The sequence below is a fragment of the Heptranchias perlo genome, chromosome 40 (genome assembly GCF_035084215.1).
Source record: "Heptranchias perlo isolate sHepPer1 chromosome 40, sHepPer1.hap1, whole genome shotgun sequence".
Lineage (NCBI taxonomy): Eukaryota > Metazoa > Chordata > Chondrichthyes > Hexanchiformes > Hexanchidae > Heptranchias > Heptranchias perlo.
In genome coordinates, this window is record NC_090364.1 from 3,769,083 (window position 1) to 3,787,297 (window position 18,215).

An 18,215-nucleotide genomic window follows, 5' to 3' on the forward strand; every position below is an offset into this window, starting at 1 on the left:
AAATCTAACCAAGTTGGGAAAATTGAATTCAGCAAATCTGACCATTTGTGGGCTGGCACCAGATAAAATGACCATGGGAGCTATGGCTCACTGATGTCCTTCAGGGAAGGGAACCTGCCGTCCTTACCCGGTCTGGGCCTACACGTGACTCCAGTCGCACTCTACATGGTTGGCGTTTAATGCACTCGAGGCAAGTAAGGATGGGCAATAAAGGCGACCTTGCCATTGTCGCCCACATCCGGAGACCAAAGAAAAATAAGAATCTACCTTAGATTCTTCATATGGGAATCACACAGACCGAGAGACCAGGTTTACCAAAGGTGGCTGTTCAGAGGTGAGGGAGAATAAAGTGGTGTTTCATCTCAAACTGTCTTTTCTGTTCCTCCTAGAGTTGAAGGAGCTCAGTATGGGGCAAAACTGCCTGCAGTGTATGAAATATTTACTGTTCATCTTCAACCTCATCTTTTGGGTGAGTAAACTCTTGTCTGTCTTTTTTTATTTTGGTGAATTTTGTGTTTGTCCAGGTGGGGGGAATGGAGCTCTTTGGCACTGCGAGGTCAGGATAGATGCAGAGAAAAGCTCCCTTTAAACTGCTGAAACCCGACTGCACTAGTCCCCGAGGGGGACTGCCAGTCGGTGATGCACTGTGGACTCATGCCCTGTGGATTGAGACTGCACAACCTCACGTCAAGTAGGACCCCTACTCACAGAGGGATCTCTCTGTCACTGCCAGCAGTGAGACAGTCACAGCCTGTCACAGTCGCAGCCAGCAGTGAGACAGTCACAGCCTGTCACAGTCACAGCCAGCAGTGAGACAGTCACAGCCTGTCCTGTCACAGTCGCAGCCAGCAGTGAGACAGTCACAGCCTGTCACAGTCGCAGCCAGCAGTGAGACAGTCACAGCCTGTCACAGTCGCAGCCAGCAGTGAGACAGTCACAGCCTGTCACAGTCGCAGCCAGCAGTGAGACAGTCACAGCCTGTCACAGTCGCAGCCAGCAGTGAGACAGTCACAGCCTGTCACAGTCGCAGCCAGCAGTGAGACAGTCACAGCCTGTCACAGTCGCAGCCAGCAGTGAGACAGTCACAGCCTGTCACAGTCGCAGTCACAGTGGGATCTGGGACAGTCCATGCTGCAGCCCAGTTCTAGACAGGTCTGTTTCAGTGAGTGTACACGGGGGTTATACCACCTGTATATCCCTGAAGTGTCACTGCCTGAATCTCCTTGTCACGTTCCTCTGTGCCTTTGTGACCTGAATAGCACGACATCAGTGAGTCCCGATTACAAGTGCTGTGAAGAAATAATATCTAATTGGATTCTTGGAACTCCTGTGAAGCAGAAGGAAAGTCCAAATACTTTTAATATTGGAAAAACAGCAGATTTTAAAATGTATTTGTTATTCATAAAATATCAACTTTAATCAGGAGCCTCTGAGATTGGATTTCCTTTTTTCTCAGATATAAAATGAGGGAGGAGGGAGTTTTACTTTGAACAAAAATTATCTCCCCTCTCCCCACTTCCCTTTCCCTTTAATAAGATGGAGGATTAGTTCATCGTACTTGGTTTAAGACAGGGAAAGAAAATTCAGGCCCTCTTCCATTCGTCTGTAAGCATCGGGTCCAACTCCTGCGGGACTCATTGTTCATATTCCTTGGCTTCATCGCAAGGTGGAGAGACCCTGAACCAAGTATATTAGACCCTGGCTTCAGGCTTTGTGTGTTGGATGCTGCCAAGGGAAGCTGGGAGCAGAGCCCAGAATGTAACCTACCAGCAGCAACTAAATCCAAATCGTTGTACTGTGAAACCAGCTCTTCCAAAAGCCTGCTTTCTTCTATAGCGCTACTCAAAGTACAAGATTGACCCAAGCAGCTGTGGAACCTCTTATCATTCGCCCAGTGGGTCAGTTGGTGAAAGAAAAAGAAAGGACACTGCAGTTATACAGGGCCTTTCACGACCTCGGCACGATTTTAAAATTCTCACCCTTGTTTTCAAATCCTTCCATGGCCCTCGCCCCCTCCCTATCTCTGTAACCTCCTACAACCCTCCGAGATCTCTGCGCTCCTCCAATTCTGGCCTCTCGCGCATCCCCGATTTTAATCGCTCCACCATTGGCGGCCGTGCCTTCAGCTGCCTGGGCCCTGAGCTCTGGAATTCCCTCCCTAAACCTCTCCTCCTCTCTCTCTCCTCCTTTTAAGACGCTCCTGAAAACCTAACTCTTTGACCAAGCTCTTGGTCACCTGTCCTGATATCTCCTTATGCGGCTCGATGTCGGATTTTGTTTTGAGAACGAAGCGCCTTGGGACGTTTTTTTACCAGGTGAAAGATGCAATATTTAAATGCAAGTTGTTGTATCCCGTTACAGCTCGGAGGATGTGGGATTCTGGGAGTCGGAGTGTGGCTGGTGGTAACGCAGGGGAATTTCGTCACGCTCTCCTCGTCCTTCCCGTCTCTCACCGTGGCCAACTTCTTCATTGCTGCGGGCTCGGTGATCATGATCGTGGGATTCCTGGGCTGCCTTGGCGCGGTGATTGAAAACCGCTGCCTCCTGCTTAGCGTGAGTACCCCAATTACATTGAATTACATCGAGCCATTCGGCCCATCAGGTCTAAATCGGAGCGTTTTTGATTAGCGCAGGCTGGTATGATGGTGTCGGCTCATTCGCAGTGGCTCGGTGGGTCGCACTCTCGCCTCTGGGGCAGAAGGTCGTGGGTTCGAGTCCCACTCCAGACACTTAAGCACATAATCCAGGCTCACACCCGGTGCCGGTACTGAGGGAGTGCTGCACTGTCGGAGGTGCCGTCTTTTGGATGAGACGTTAAACCGAGGCCCCGTCTACCCTCTCGGGTTGATCCCATGGTATTATTTCGCAGAAGAGCAGGGGAGTTCTCCCCGGTGTCCTGGCCGATATTTATCCCTCAACCAATACCACTAGGGGGCATAGACTCAGGATAAGGGGTCGGCCATTTAACACTGAGATGAGGAGGAATTTCTTCACTCAGAGGGTTGTGAATCTTTGGAATTCTCTACCCCTGTGGATGCTCAGTCGTTGAGTATATTCAAGGCTGAGATAGACAGATTTTTGGACTCTCGGGGAATCAAGAGATATGGGGATCGGGCGGGAAAGTCGAGTTGAGGTCGAAGATCAGCCGTGATCTGATTGAATGGCGGAGCAGGCTCGAGGGGCCGTATGGCCGACTCCTGCTCCTATTTCTTAACAGATTATCAGGTCATTATATCATTGCTGTTTGTGGGAGCTTGCTGTGCGCTTTGTGAGTTTGGGCCACTGATCGGAGGATCTGAACGTTCTGGCCCACCGCAGTCTGCTCACGGTGGGCTGGTACCCGCCTGTCTCTGATTCCGCCAGCCCTGATTTCAATTGGTTCTGATTCTGTCCTCTCACGAAACCTTCTTCTTTCCCACAGTTTTTCGTGGTGCTTCTGGTCATCTTCCTCCTCGAAATGATTGTTGGGATCTTGTTCCTGTGTTGCCAGGATGCAGTAAGTGTGGATTCTGGGCAATTTTCCCATTTCGTGCTTCTGTCCAAACAGTCCTCGACTCGCAGTCTATCTCTGGCCCAGCGTAATGTGCACTGAAACCCCAAAACAATGTTGGCTCCGATTGATCATCTGGTGTCTGGTATCTGGTATTGGCTCCGATCGATCAGTTGTCTCCTTTTATTAGAACTCATTGGTCGACCAGTGTGTGATATCAGATCCAATCGATCAGCCAGCAATGGACATTGGAGCCAATTGATTACCTGCACAAACTGATGTCCTGATTGTATCGTCCATTAATCCTAGATAAACTCATACGCAAAGGAAGAGCTGAAGAACGGGCTTCAATTCTACAACACATCTGGAAACATCGGGCTGACCAACGGCTGGGACATTGTGCAGACAGATGTAAGGTCACATCATCGACAGGCAATTCCCGTCAGCTGTTACTGGTTAGGAATTTGGTCGGAAGTGAAACTGACTGTGTGTGTGTGTGTTTCTTTCCCTGTCCAGTTCCGCTGCTGTGGTGTCATCAATTACAATGACTGGTTTAACGTCTTAAATGGAACGAAGGTGCCCAATTCCTGCTGCTTCAAGTTGGTCAGCAACTGCTCGAGCATGCCCGATACCTGGTGGACAGATGTAAGTCATAAGTTAGTTGTCTGTATCCAGGAAGGACGGTCCCGACTCTGTAACCTCCTCCAACCCCCCGAGGTCTCTGCACTCCTCCAATTCCGGCCGCTTGTGCAGCCCAAATTTTCATCACTGCCCCATTGGCGGCCGTGGGATGTTTTGTTACGTTAAATGGAAATTGTTGATGTCCCAACATTTATTTCCTTTATACGACAAGTGGTCCTTACGTCTGAGTTTTGATTGTAACCTCCATCAGTTGGTAGCATCTTCTCCTCAGAGTCAGAAGGTCGTGAGTTCAAGTCCCATTCCAAAGTCTTGAGCACATAATCCAGGCTGACACTCCCAGTGCAGTACTGAGGGGGTGCTGCACTGTCGGAGGTGCTGTCTTTTGGATCAGACGTTAAACCGAGGGCCCGTCTGCCCCCTCAGGTGGACGTAAAAGATCCCACGGCCACGATTTCAAAGAAGAGCAGGGGAGTTCTCCCCGGTGTCCTGGGCCAATATTCATCCCTCAACCAACATCGCTAACAAATAGATTATCTGGCCATTGTCACGTTGCTGTTTGTGGGATCTTGCTGTGCGCCATTTGGCTGCCACATTTCCTACATTACAACAATGATTACACCTCAAAAAAAAGTACTTCATTGGCTCTAAAGCACTTTGGGACATCCTGAGGTTGTGGAAGGCACTATATAAATGCAAGTTCTTTCTTTTTCCATTATAAATCAGTGGACTAGAATTTGATTAATGCCAGTATCGGGCGTAGGGAATAATCCTGCTTGTGAAGGTGGAGGCCTGATGATCTCGAGAAATTGTTCCTCGGGCCCCACGGTAATAATCGCGCCCAAGTTGCGGGCGCCAATTGGGCAGCATGGGGGGAGGGGGGGTTGCAGGCAAACAGGAGGCCGGCAGCAGTTCAAAAAGAAGGCCCAAAACCACCACTTTGAGGGCAACTAGAGACGGGCAATACGCGCCGGCCTTGCCAGCGATGCCCAGGAGTGAATATTAAATAACATGTTGGCTCACATGGGAAGATTGTTCTGTTGGTGGAACAAGAACCCCAGGCAAAACCTTCAGGAGTGAAGAAAACAAAAAAAATCAGCAACTCATAATTGAAAGTAAGAATAGAGCAATATTGTAATACAGGGAAACTCCAGGGTTGGAGCTTAGCTCAGCATCATGGACTGTCCCTTTAAGTCTTAAAGCTATATGTGATACTTGGTTATCCCAAAAGCTTAACTTGTTTCCTTGTGTCGGCAGCCGTGCTATGACAAGGTCATCGCGTGGCTGAAGGAAAACATTGTGGCTGTCTGCATCTTTGGGCTTTGCATCCCAGTGCTACAGGTACGTTCTATCATAGAATGAGCAGTGAACGTTACCTCAACTACAGACGGGAGCCTGCCTTGGGAACGGTTCTCCAATCCGCAACCAGAGCTAGCGTTGTTGGTGACTCCCTCTCTGAAGCACCGTCCATCTCCCTTTCAAAACTGCCGCCTTCGCCCACCGCCTCAGAAATCCCACCCTTGTCCGATCCATTCTGCCCCACCTCTAACCTCCCTTTTCCCATCTAAGGTCCTCAAATGTGTGTTTCGCCTCCGTCCATCTGCCCCAAAACTCACTCGGGTCCGGTTTCTGCCCTTCTCGCAGTACCGAGACCGCGCCCTGGCCAAAATCGTGTACGACCGTGAAAGTGTCGGCCGTACCCATCCTCCCTGCGATGTTTGACACAGTTGGCCGTATCCTCGTCCAACACTTCTCCTCTGTTGTCCAGCTCAATGGGACGGCCCTTACTCCTACCTGTCCGAATTCAGCCAACGCGTCTCTGGCAATGGTTTCTCTCCCCGTCACCTCTTGCGTCCGTGGCTCCTTCCTATTCCTCACATTCCGTGCCTCTCAGCAACATCATCCACAGGCAGTGAATCAACTCCCATATGTATGCTGATGGCTCCCAGCTCTACCTCGTCATGACCTTTCTCGACCCCATGGACACCTCCACGCCGTCACACTTGCCTCTCTGACACAGAGAGTCACAGCTTCCTCCAACAGAAGGTTGGGAATACCGAAGCCTTTGTTTTCAGTCACCAAGTCCACTTTCTTTGCGGTTGGCTCCATCTCTCTCCCCACAGCCATTTGCTCAGGCAGAACAACACCGTGTAAAACCTCCATGTCCTGTTTAACCCGAGGCCGAGTTCAAACCCCACACCCCTTCCATCACCAGGACTGTATATTTCCAGCTCCACATTATTGCCCATTTCTGCCCCTCTGCCGTTGAAATCCCTTTTGTCACCCCTAGTCTCAATTGCCCTCATGTCCTCCTCACCCATCCTTTGATGTCCATGGCCTCTCCCCTCTCTATCTCTGTAACCTCCTCCGGCCCTACTGCCCTCCGAGATCTCTGCGCTCCTTCAATTCTGGCCTCTTGCGCATCTCCGATTTTTATCGCCCCACCATTGGCGGCCGTGCCTTCAGCTGCCTGGGCCCTAAGCTCTGGAATTCCCTCCCTAAACCTCTCCGCCTCTCTCTCCTCCTTTAAGATGCTCCTTAAAACCTACCTCTTTGACCAAGCTTTTGGTCACCTGTCCTAATATCTCCTTATGTGGCTCGGTGTCAAATTTTGTTTGATAATCGCTCCTGGGAAGCGCCTTGGGACGTTTTACTACGTTAAAGGCGCTGTATAAATGCAAGATGTTGTCTTTGGTGTAGTACATCGGTTCCCAGTCCCCCATCACATTGAATTTAAAATCCTCATCCTTGTTTTCAAATCCCTCCGCGGTCTCCCCCACCCTACGCCTACAACCTCATCCAGCGTTGTAGCCTCCCCCCATGTCCCCCGGCTCTGGACTTTTGTGTATCCTCCCACTCCTTTAGCTCCACTATTGCCTCGGTCCTACTTTCTGGAATTCCCTCCCTAAACCCCTCTGCCTCTCCACATTGCTCTCCTCCTTTAAAAACATTCTCAAAATGTTTATCCGACCAAGCTTCCAGTTCCCGCCCCCAGTCTCCCTCCATGGCATGGCGTCCATTTCCTTCTCTCTTCCTCATTATTCTTTTCTCCTCTCTCTGTAAAGTGCCTTGGGATGTTTTTTATGTTAAATGTGATACATAAATGCATGTGGTTGTACGTAGTCTGTGGTCTCCTAGCACCAGGGTGCAATAATAAGCTTCCTGTCTAACAGATAACTCTGCCCTAAGCCCTAGCCTCTCTGTATCTCTCTGTGTCTCTCTCTGTCTGACTCATTTATTGTTCCTCTGACCTTTCCTCTGCTCTCCCTCCTAAGCTTCGAGTATACAGTCCTACACACTCTTCCTCTTTAAGGTGCCAGCCGTGGCTCAGTGGGTATTGCGCACTCTCCTCTGTGTCACAAGTTGATGGGCTCAAGACACACACCAGTGACTTGAGCACATAATCCTGGCTGACACTCCGAGTGCTGCACTGTCGGAGGTGCGGTCTTTCCAATGAGACGTCAAACCGAGGTCCCATCTGCCCTCTCGGGGCAGACGTAAAAGATCGCATGGAGCTATTTGAAGAAGAGCAGGGGAGATCCCCCCCCCCCCGTGTCCTGGGCCAATATTTATCCCTCAACCAAAATCACAAGAAAAATAGATTATCCGGTCGTTATCTCATTGCTGTTTGTGGGATCTTGCTGTGCGCAAATTGGCTGCCGCGTTTCCTACATTCCAGCGGTGTCTACGCTTCAAAAGTACTTCATTGGCTTAAGGCGCTTTGGGTCGTCTTGAGGCTGTGAAAGGCGCGATATAAATGCAAGTTCTTTCCTTCCGTCAAAGATCTCCTGCTCCAACTCGTTATTTCCCAGGACCTCAAAAAAAATAAATAAACAGACACGTAACCTCCCGTCCTCCGACAACCTACAGGCTTTTAAAACCACAACCTTGGTGCCATTTGACCCTTGCCTCCTGATTTACCTCATCTGCTCCCCACCCCCCCCACCCCCCCAACCTCTTTTGAACCTGAAAATACTGCAGTCCGTGAGGTGAAAGGTCAGATTTATGGTATTGTGCCCAGTGCAGTTCCTCTTATCTAATTGGTGAATGTTTTTTTCCCCTCCCACCAGATACTAGGTCTCATCTCGTCCTTGGTGATGTACTGTCAACTTGTCAAAGCAGAGAAGCAATACAGCTGAACAAATTCTACTGTGCCTGCCCCGACCCCCCGCCCCTGAGAATTCTGGCATTCGGTTCTCCGTTTCTTAGTAACTAGTGTTTGGCACATGGGCCGTCTTTCATTAGGTAACAGAATGGGTTTCCTTCGCAGGGTGTTATATAACACATTCTGCAGCATTTAAAAGAAATTATCATTTGAACGCAGGATTTTCCCCTGCAGTTGCGGGGGTCGGGGGGAACGCAACCGCCATTTTGTTATTCGACCCGCGAGTGTCGTACTAGAAGCTCCGATACTATAACTGCTTCCTAGTGACATCGTGCGCGTGGTTCAGTGACCCTCCGTGCTGAAAGCAGCTTCTCCAGACTTCCCATGTCCACCTGTGAGGTATAGGGAGTCAGCAAGAAAATGCTTTCAACACCGTAGCATGTAATAAACTTTTAGACGTAAGTTTTCTGTTAGTATTTTTTTTAACGGTTTTGCGATCCCGAGCTCCCAGTGGGGAGTCAGGCTAGCAGGGAGCACGTGTCGGAGATGGGGCTGCAAGGCTGCCATCCAGGCTCTCCAACCTGCACTCTCTGGGAGCTAGGGTTGCCAACTCTGGTTGGATGTATTTCTGGAGGTTTCATCCCGCCTCCAAATGGCCCCGCCCCCCCACACACTCCCACCATCGGTCGCCCGACATGTCCATCCTTGTCTTGCCCCGCCTTCCCAAAAACCAATAGACAGCGAATTGGACTCTTCGTTACCCGATTGGATGATTCTTGACTGTCAGTCAAATGGCCTTTTTTATCCCCCCGCCCCCGGTCCGGCCTATATTTTTCTAACTAGTAAACAAAAGCATTCAAAGAAAATGTTCTTTAAAAACACAATTTTTTTTTTTAACACCCCTATGATTTATCTCCTGGGTCATTGCTTGCAGCAGTGCCCTGGAGATTAGCCTTTAATTCCTGGAGACTCCAGACCAATCCTGGAGGGTTGGCAACCCTTAGTGGGAGCATGGGACCCCAGTATCACCCCTTTAATGTATCTTTTGAATTATAACGAGAAGGTTTTTTTTATGATGTATGTTGTATGTTTAAAAAAATGTTCCCTGGAGCTGGATTTCAGCTCTAGGAAGAGTTGCCATGGAAACCAGACTTTTCTTGGGAGGGGAGTGGGTTTGGGTGACAATTGGCTCGATTAGAGTGTCCTTGGGCTTCAGGATTCAGGACCCCTGATTGGTTGGGAACAGCAAGACCGTGGGGCCCGGCCACCCGAGCAGTAACTTTCCTTTTTCTCCCCTCGTTCCCTCATTCATTTTTGGGGGAAGGCCCCAGGGGCGATGGGGGGTGGGAGGGGTCGGAGGTTAAGCGTCACAGCCAAGCCCAGCCCTGCACTGGGCCTCACGCCGGCACAGCCCACAGCCCACCATCCAACCGGGATGACCGGGTAATACTCAGGAGCGGGAACCCTGGCCCATTTTTGCCCATTCAGGCTCCGAGCCCATTGGCTGTCGTCTAACTCGGCAAGGGTGGAATCTAGCCCCTTCCCGATCTGTGAGGCTCAGTACCTCATCGAGCAGCGCATTTGTCAAGTGGTTTGTGGAGAAGGAGCTGGTATAACTGGTCAGGTCAGTGTTGTGACTGAGTCTTTGTGTGATGTCCACACTCCCTGGGGTAAATTTTCAACATGCTGCTCTAGGCCCTAAACCCTGGAATTCCTTCCCCTCAAATCTCTCCTCCTTTAAGACGCGGCTTAAAACCTGCCTCTTTGACCAAGCTTTTGGTCGCCTGTCCTAATATCTCCTTATGTGGCTCGGTGTCAAATTTTGTTTGGTAATCGGTCCTGTGAAGCGCCTTGGGACGATTTACTATGTCGAAGGCGCTATATAAACGCAAGTTGTTGTTGCCGTGGACCAGCTGCCCGTTACAGCAACCGCTCGATCCACGTCTCCAGTCTTGCGTTCAGGCAGCAAGCTGATAATCTATCCCACTCAGCCCAGGATTAAGTCTGGTTACTAGGGGCCAGTGTCGTTCCTGATCTTTTTGCAGATAACTGTTTATAATGTACCTGCAGAATTGTTGTAACTTTGTAAAGGGTAGTTGTCGCGTTCCATCACTGAACGCCCCCCTCTCCCTCCCTCCCTCTGCGTCAGCCGACTCCCGCCTCCCCGGTTCGAGCAGCGCTCGGTGGGGGTGGGGGAATTGGCCGTATTCTGAAACACTCCCCGCGCTCTCCGTCCTGCGACGCGGAGCCACTCGTTCATCACGTGCGAGCCCGGACAAAGTCGGCCAGCTGTTCGTCTGTGGCAGGCATAACAGGTGATAGCCTGTAGTCCATGGACCTGCGCTTTGAGGCAGGGGGATCCCCGAATTAGGAGCGGAAACCCTGGCTAATATCTCCCCCCCCACCCCCCCCCCCCTCCCGACCTCTCACCACCTGGGGCACTGAGGCCAATTATAGCACCCCTTGGCTGATATCAGACTGGGGATTCAGTGTGGGGGGATCTTGGCCCAGACTGTCTCAATATCTCACCTGGTGGCACATTTACCTGTTGAGTCATCGGGAGGGCTGCTGGAATGTTCTTCAACGGTGACGCTGGCCAAGAACGCGCACAGCTTGTGTAGCTAATCGTTGGAAAGGGGCTGAAAGGTGAGCGATCGTTCAATTCTGTATGTTGCTAATAAAAATCTCTCTTACACCCAGAGAGAATACTTTATAGTTCGGGATTCCAGCTTGAGCTGAAAATCACTGCTGGACAAGAATTCTCAGAACTGTTTTTCTTAAATCAAACTAAACACCAGGGGGGCAGGGGCGGTGATGGATTCTGTTGACAAAAAAAAAGACTCTCTTTTCCGTTCTAATTCCATGTGTCTTTGTGCGAGATTTCCAGCCTGTGTGAATATTTCTCTTTCGGCGTATGGTTCAGCGAAAGGGCTTGTAACATGTAAACGTTCTGAACAATGTAATAAAAGCTTCCTGGTTGCTGAACAAGTTTCGGTGTTCGAGCAAGGCAGCCCGCCCCCCCCCGAGACTGCAGCTCTGTGTCACTTTTCACCAAGCCTCTCACCTCGAACACGTTTACAATTTCTACCAAGAGCAGAAGAAACCTTCACAAACGCGTTTATAATGTCATGACGAGTAGTGATTGGAGGAACGCTTAGCTCGTGTTGCTATCGATACTCGGCTCTGCGTTCTTTGCATTACGATTTCAAAAGTACTTCATCCCAGGAACAAAGAATAATCATTTTTTAAAAATTATCCATCTCTGGGTCCTGGGTTCATTTCCAGCCCAATGATGGGATGAAAGTTCCTCTCTATCTGCTGGCTGTAAAGCTCCCTACATGCACAAAAATCTAGCCTGACGCTCCCAGTATCTTTTATGTCCACCTAAGAGGGCAGACGGCACCTCCGACAGTGCAGCACTGCCTCAGTGGGTCGCACTCTCACCTCTGAGTCAGAAGGTCGTGGGTTCAAGTCCCACTCCAGAGACTTGAGCTCATAATCCAGGCTGACACTTCAGTGCAGCACCGAGCGCTGCATTGTCGGAGGTGCCATCTTTTGGATGAGACATTAAACTTAAGCCCCGTCTGCCATCTCAGGTGGACGTAAAAGATCCCACAGCACTATTCAAAGAAAAGAAGGGGATTTCTACCCAGTGTCCTGGCTAATATTTATCCCTCAACCAACACCTGAAAACAGATTATCTGGTCATTATCAAATTGCTGTTTGTGGGATCTTGCTGTGCGCAAATTGGCTGCCGCGTTTCCTACATTACAACAGTGACTACACTTTTAAAAAGTACTTCATTAGCTGTAAAGCGCTTTGGGACATCCAGAGGTCGTGAAAGGCGCTGTGTAAATGCAAGTTCTTACATGAAATTGGTTTACATACAACATTGGCGGTGTCATTCAGAGACTAAGGGCAAAGGTCACACTGGTGCAGTAGGTAACACTCTTTTGAGGTTGTAGCTGAGGTGCATTGTTGAGATAGAATAAAAGGGAGAATAAGTCCGAATCTAGCCATTCTAACCTGGGGTGGAGGGCTTAATACTGACAGTGGATGGGCTGGACTGGGAGACTGCTTTAAACTTGCCGTGAAAGATTCCATTAAGGAAATGTGAAGGTTCCCAGGGTCAGGCCACGAACAGACAATTTTAGGGGGACAAAAGCACAGGGATAGTACCACCCAAGTACTGGACCAATGTCATTCTTTTAATTATCTATGAATTGCAGGAAACATCATGCAATCGGATGTGTTTGGAAAAGGTGTTCACTTCCCCAGCGACGACACCCCTCCCTCTGCCACACCAAAAATAGAAAATGTGAGGTTTATTGACCAGTAATGCTGGTGTATTAACTGTTAACCATCTCCTCTGTGTGACACAGCCCTGTGATTTCCCCAGAAGTAGAATTTGTCTGTTAAGTGCCAGCTGTGGCTCAGTGGGTAGGACTCTTGCCTGTGAGTCAGGAGGTCGTGGGTTCTAAGCCCCACTCCAGAGACTTGAGTACAGAATCCGGGCTGACGCTCCCAGTGCAGTACTGAGGGAGTTGGAGGTGCCATCTTACGGATGAGACGTTAAACTGAGGCTCCCGTCTGCCCTCTCGGGCGGATGTGAAAGGGCGAAGGGAGTGGGGGATGCATGAGAGGCCAGGGTTAGAGGAACGCAGAGTTCTATCCGGAGCAAGGGCCAGTGCCACTGGTCAATCGTAAGCTACGGGCAGTAACTGACCTATGTTGTGCTAAGCATTTGGGAACAAGCTGTCTGCTGTCACATCGTGACCACCTTGCATTTATATTGCGCCTTTAACATAGTAAAATATCACAGGAGCATTATCAGAGAAACATTTGGCACCAAGCCATGTAAAGAGATATTAGGTTAGGTGACCAAAGAGGTAGATTTTAAGGAGCATCTTAAAGGAGGAGAGAGAGGTGGAGAGGTTTAGGGAGGGAATTCCAGAGCTTAAGGGCAAGGCAGCTGAAAGCACGGTGGAGCGAAGGAAATGGGGGATGAGCAAGAGGCCAGAATTGGAGGAACTCAGAGGATGATTGTAGGGTTGGAGAAAGTTACAGAGATAGGGGGGAGGGGGGTGAGGCCATGGAGGGATTTGAACACAAGGATGAGAATTTTAAAAATCTTGGCATTGCTGGGTGCCAATTTAGATCAGCAAGCACATGGGGTGATGGGTGAACGGGACTAGAAAGGGGTTGTGCGAAAGAGTTAACTCCCTGTGCCAGAGTCTGACTGTCCAGTGACTAACTACAAAGGCAAAAAAGGTGGTTGCAAGGGTTATTTGTGTAATGGCTCACCTCAAAGTGTGTGAATGAGCCAGTGGTCATTATTCGTGCACGGTGACCGCCAATGTTGCGGCTGTGGTTACTTTGTGCTGCATGGTGACCTCTGGTGGTTGATTATTGAATTGACAATGAGAGGTTTCCCAGTGCAAGTCAATAGACTGCAACAGGGGCACAAGGGACGGGCCGGGGTCCACGCTCGGAATCCAAAATACTGGCATCGTTTCTGCGCTGACTCTCGAGTGCGTGAAGAAGCTGCTGGCCAGGTGGCCTGGAAGGCAGAGTGGGTTATCACACCTTTGGCACCCAGGCTTCCTGCTCTTCATCACTACCCAGTGACCTAACATAAGAAATAGGAGCAGGAGTCGGCCATTCGGCCCCTCGAGCCCGCACCGCCATTCAATCAGATCATGGCTGATCTTCGACCTCAACTCCACTTTCCCGCCCGATCCCCGTATCCCTTGATTCCCTTAGGGTCCAAAAATCTATCGATCTCAGTCTTGAATGTACTCAACGACTGAGCATCCACAGCCCTCTGGGGTAGAGAATTCCAAAGATTCACGACCCCGAGTGAAGAAATTCCTCCTCATCTCAGTCTTGAATGGCCGACCCCTTATCCTGAGACTATGCCCCCGAGTTCTAGACTCTCCAGCCAGGGGGAAACAGCCTCTCAGCCTCTACCCTGTGAAGCCCCCTCAGAATCTGATATGTTTCAATGAGATCCCCTCTCATTCTTCCAAACTCCACAGAGTATGGGCCCATTCTACTCATCCAGTGTTGGAAAGTGTGTGTCAGGTGAGAACAGGGTCTGTTTGGCTGTGGTGCGTTCCACAGTTAAATAGAGAGAAAGAATTTGCATTTATATAGCGCCTTTCACCACCTCAGGACGTCCCAAAGACACTTTGGAATAATAGTGATCACTTTATCAATGGGCAGCCTCTTCATCCAATCAGTGTCGAGAACCTGCCTACTGCCCAATTACAGCCTTCCCATTGGCACTGAGCAATCCGGGGCGGGGATTGGCAGCCCCGCCGCCTGATTGACAGCCGTTCCAACCAATCACCGCCGGTTATTGGCAGGCTTGCGGACGAATCATCGGTGGGCGGAGGCGGTACATCCGCTGCCAAGCGACTGGTCAACCAATCGAGTAGTTCGATTTGGTACTAATAGCGACGGGGATCATTACTTGCCGCCGCCTCTGTAAACTGACAACGACGTTTAACTTTTTCTGCTCAAATTGGCAATTCGGTCGGTGACTGGGCGGCGAGGCCGCTTCCTCCCGCCTCATTCCCGCGATCACGGCAACCGCCCAGCCGACGGTTATCATTCCAGCCAATCAGAGGACCCAACGCCTTGACTGACAAGGGTTTGAACCAATCACTCTGCGAAGTACGAGTGGGTCCTGCCCACCGACCGGGACCTGACGCCCCTTCGGCCAATAAGATTCAGCAGCTGCCTGTGACTGACGCCGCTCTTGACCAGTAAAATGGAAGCGAGTTTTGATTGACGTGTATTCCGACCAATGGGTCTGCAGGGTTAGGGTGGGCACGCTATGCGGAGCGGTGTGAATTTCCTGCCCATCGTTGATTGACACGCCGTCGACCAATGGAATTGGCGCGTTTGCATAATTGACATCCCTGCCGAGCAATCACGCGGCAGGGAGCTGTGATTGACACGCGCGGCGCCCAATAAGACTGGAGGAGTGGGGGGGGCGGGCGGCACGTAGATCCCGCCCAGTTCCGGCCTGCTGATCCAGGCGCACAGTTGACAGTCGAGGCCTGGTGTTGAATTTTTTTTCATTGTAAAGAGATCCTCCCGCTTGCCCGCTTTCCTTCGTCCGTTTCTCTTGGTCGAGGCGACACTTGCTAACCGAGAAGATGCCGGCGGTGTCGAAAGGGGACGGGATGAGGGGGCTGGCGGTGTTTATCTCAGACATTAGGAACTGTAAGTGGCTGCAGATTTGGGAGGGAGGGGAAAAAAAAAGCCCTTCAGCCCATTTATAATTCATTGGCCCCTTTTAATATTGATCAGGCCCTTGCCTTTTAATTAATTAATTAATTGATTAATTTAATGCATGCACCATTTTTGTGTCAAAAGCAGTTAAATTCAGGGGCGGGGGGCATGGGTTCCACGGTAACGGCACGGAGCGCGGTCGACCCCCTCCCCCGGACGCGGTCGCCGCGGTTCTGGAAGCTTCTTTCGGCCCCAACGACCTTATGGCGGAGGAGGAGGAGGGGGTGTGGGGGCGTCGAGCCGGCCGCGTCGGGGTAACGGTGGGGCAGCCTCCATTTTGGGCGTGGGGTTGGTACCCCCACGCTTTGCCCAGTGGTTTGTGCCCCGCTGGCCTGAGGTGGTGAGGGGGTTGCTGGTTCTGCTCGAGGCGGGGTGGGTGGGTGGCTGAGTGGGAATGCTGTGTGTGTGTGTGGGCAGAGCACTTCCATTTTAAAACGAACGGGGCAATCACTGAGGTGGGGTGGAAGCGATGGAGCGAATCCCGTTGCCTCTCCTACGATCATCTTACGACTGGGAACAGCATAATCTAATCCTGTGTTTGTACCTTGTATCTCTTGCCCAAAACTGCAACAGCTCCAGAATATTAACTAGGACTGGGAGGGGGGCGGACAAATGCATTACATGCAGCAATGATTGCCTATGCTTAAAATGAGTTTGCTGTTAACGCAGTAGACAGAATATATTGGGGAATAAGAAGGTGTCATAAAGGTGGATTGATGTAGGGGGAATGTCTGTCGGATGGGTAAATGCATAGGATTTAGTCCTCTTGGGTGGGGTTGATTATTCAGGTTAATGCAGTGTGGTGATTGGCACTACAGTAAGACAAAATTGGTGAGGGGGTTGTGTGGTTCTAGAGTTCATTCATCATGAAATCTCTGGTTACTGCACTACAAACCCCTGCAATCTGTTGTAGAGGCTCCCGGTTGCGCTATTTCCTAGTTTCTCAATACTCTTGATTGGTGTTGAACCTTGACCACCAACAGCAGGGTCACAAGTACAGCTCTGCTACGAGACCACTGGCAAATGTTAATGACTGCACACTTCACCAGTTCTGTGCTAATCTCTGCTGATCCCAGTTTCAGACCTGTACTAGACTAATTTTGCAATGGAGTGGATTACAAAGGACTAGCAACACTTGTTGGCCTGCCCAATGTATCATCATTAAACAATTCGCCCTTTTTTTTAATGCGTTCAGGTTAACAAAAAAAGCTCGGGGCAGAGGTGAACGTGAAATTCTCTCCACACCCTGGCGAGCATTATAGCTCAATCCCAATCTCAGCAGAGCAGCCCATGTTGGACAGGAGTGATACTTGCACATCCCACTATCTGCTTTAATGTTATCATTCAGCAAAATTGCTAAATAGAGGCCATTTGGGATTTGTTTGCTCAGACCTGCCATGTGTTTTTTTAAATGGTCATTAGGTTTGAAAGGCTTCAATTTTTGCTGTTTTCTTAGCTGTAAGTCTGTGCCGATCTACTGTTTGTCTACATTTCACCAGTCCCTGGTATCTCATTGAGTGAATATTCTGGATATGAAAATGTAGACAGTGAGTGTAGGGACTATTCAACTGTAGAGGGCATTGCATTTGAGCCAGATGATCTCATCTGATGGCCACACATGTACGCTTTCCATTGTGGGGGGTCACTGGAGAGTGATTGAGACTCGAAACCTAGCAGATAGTTTCTCTCTTTTCCCTTCCTGTCTTCCATTGTGACTGCCCTTACTGCCCCCACCATCACCACCACCACAAGCCCACAGATCGATTGTGGCATTACAACTCTCCCTTCCTGGATTAGGAAACATAGAAAACAGGAGCAAGAGTAGGCCATTCGGCCCTTCGGGCCTGCTCCGCCATTCAAAATGATCATGGCTGATTGTCTAACTCATTACCCTGTTCCTGCTTTTTCCCCATATCCCTTGATCCCTTTAGCATTAAGAAATATATCCATCTCCTTCTTGAATACCTCTAATGACTTGGCCTCCACTGCCTTCTGTAGTAGAGAATTCCCCAGATTCACCACCCTCTGAGTGAAGAAATTTCTCTTCATCTCTGTTCTAAATGGCATACCCCGTATCCTGAGACTGTGACCCCTGGTTCTGGACTCCCCAGCCATCGGGAACATCCTCCCTGCATCTCGTCTGTCTAGTCCTGTTAGAATTTTATATGTTTCGACGAGATCACCTCTCATTCTTCTAAACTCCAGTGAATATAGGCCTAGTCGACCCAACCTCTCCTCATACGTCAGTCCTGCCATCCCAGGAATCAGTCTGGTAAACCTTCGTTGCACTCCCTCCATGGCAAGGACATCCTTCCCCAGATAAGGAGACCAAAACTGCACACAATACTCCAGATGTGGTCTCACCAAGGCCCTGTATAACTGCAGTAAGACATCCCTGCTCCTGTACTCAAATCCTCTTGCAATGAAGGCCAACATACCATTCGCCTTCCTAACTGCTTGCTGCACCTGAATGCTTGCTTTCAGCGACTGGTGTACAAGGACACTAGGAGCACAAAGGTCAGTTGTAGTCTCTGAGCTGTGTCCTGTCTGAGCTCAGCTACCTTGCCACAGAATGGGAGTTGAATGTGAGATGTTCTGGTCTGCATGGCTCATTGCCATGTTGAGTAGTGCCTATACCTGCTAGGCCATTACGGGAGCTGAAACATACAATTTAGCTCC

General features: G+C 50.0%; 2 protein-coding genes across 5 annotated transcripts in view; both read left to right on the forward strand.

Moving 5' to 3' along the window:
* Window positions 1-363: 363 nt before the first annotated feature.
* On the forward strand, window positions 364-11,222 carry LOC137305511 (tetraspanin-4-like). Its single transcript, XM_067974364.1, has 7 exons — window positions 364-469; window positions 2,362-2,553; window positions 3,422-3,496; window positions 3,800-3,901; window positions 4,007-4,135; window positions 5,387-5,470; window positions 8,200-11,222. The coding sequence occupies exons 1-7, from the start codon at window positions 407-409 to the stop codon at window positions 8,266-8,268; spliced, it is 714 nt and encodes a 237-aa protein (XP_067830465.1). The 5' UTR covers window positions 364-406; the 3' UTR covers window positions 8,269-11,222.
* A 4,014-nt stretch (window positions 11,223-15,236) lies between these two features.
* LOC137305512 (AP-2 complex subunit alpha-2-like) overlaps window positions 15,237-18,215 on the forward strand; it is a 54,564-nt gene continuing 51,585 nt past the window's right edge. For 3 of the 4 annotated variants that reach the window (XM_067974365.1, XM_067974367.1, XM_067974366.1), the window contains exon 1: window positions 15,237-15,467. In XM_067974365.1, the coding sequence (XP_067830466.1) occupies window positions 15,401-15,467 (67 nt within the window). In that variant the 5' untranslated portion in view covers window positions 15,237-15,400. The remainder of the gene's footprint in view (window positions 15,468-18,215) is intronic. The other variant, XM_067974368.1, reaches the window with a different exon arrangement.

Coding starts and splice junctions, on each gene's coding strand:
- LOC137305511 (XM_067974364.1), top strand. CDS start 407: ATGGGGCAAAACTGCCTGCAGTGTATGAAATATTTACTGTTCATCTTC. Junction 2,554..3,421: donor ACCGCTGCCTCCTGCTTAGC/GTGAGTACCCCA, acceptor TCTTTCCCACAG/TTTTTCGTGGTGCTTCTGGT. Junction 3,902..4,006: donor GGGACATTGTGCAGACAGAT/GTAAGGTCACAT, acceptor TTCCCTGTCCAG/TTCCGCTGCTGTGGTGTCAT.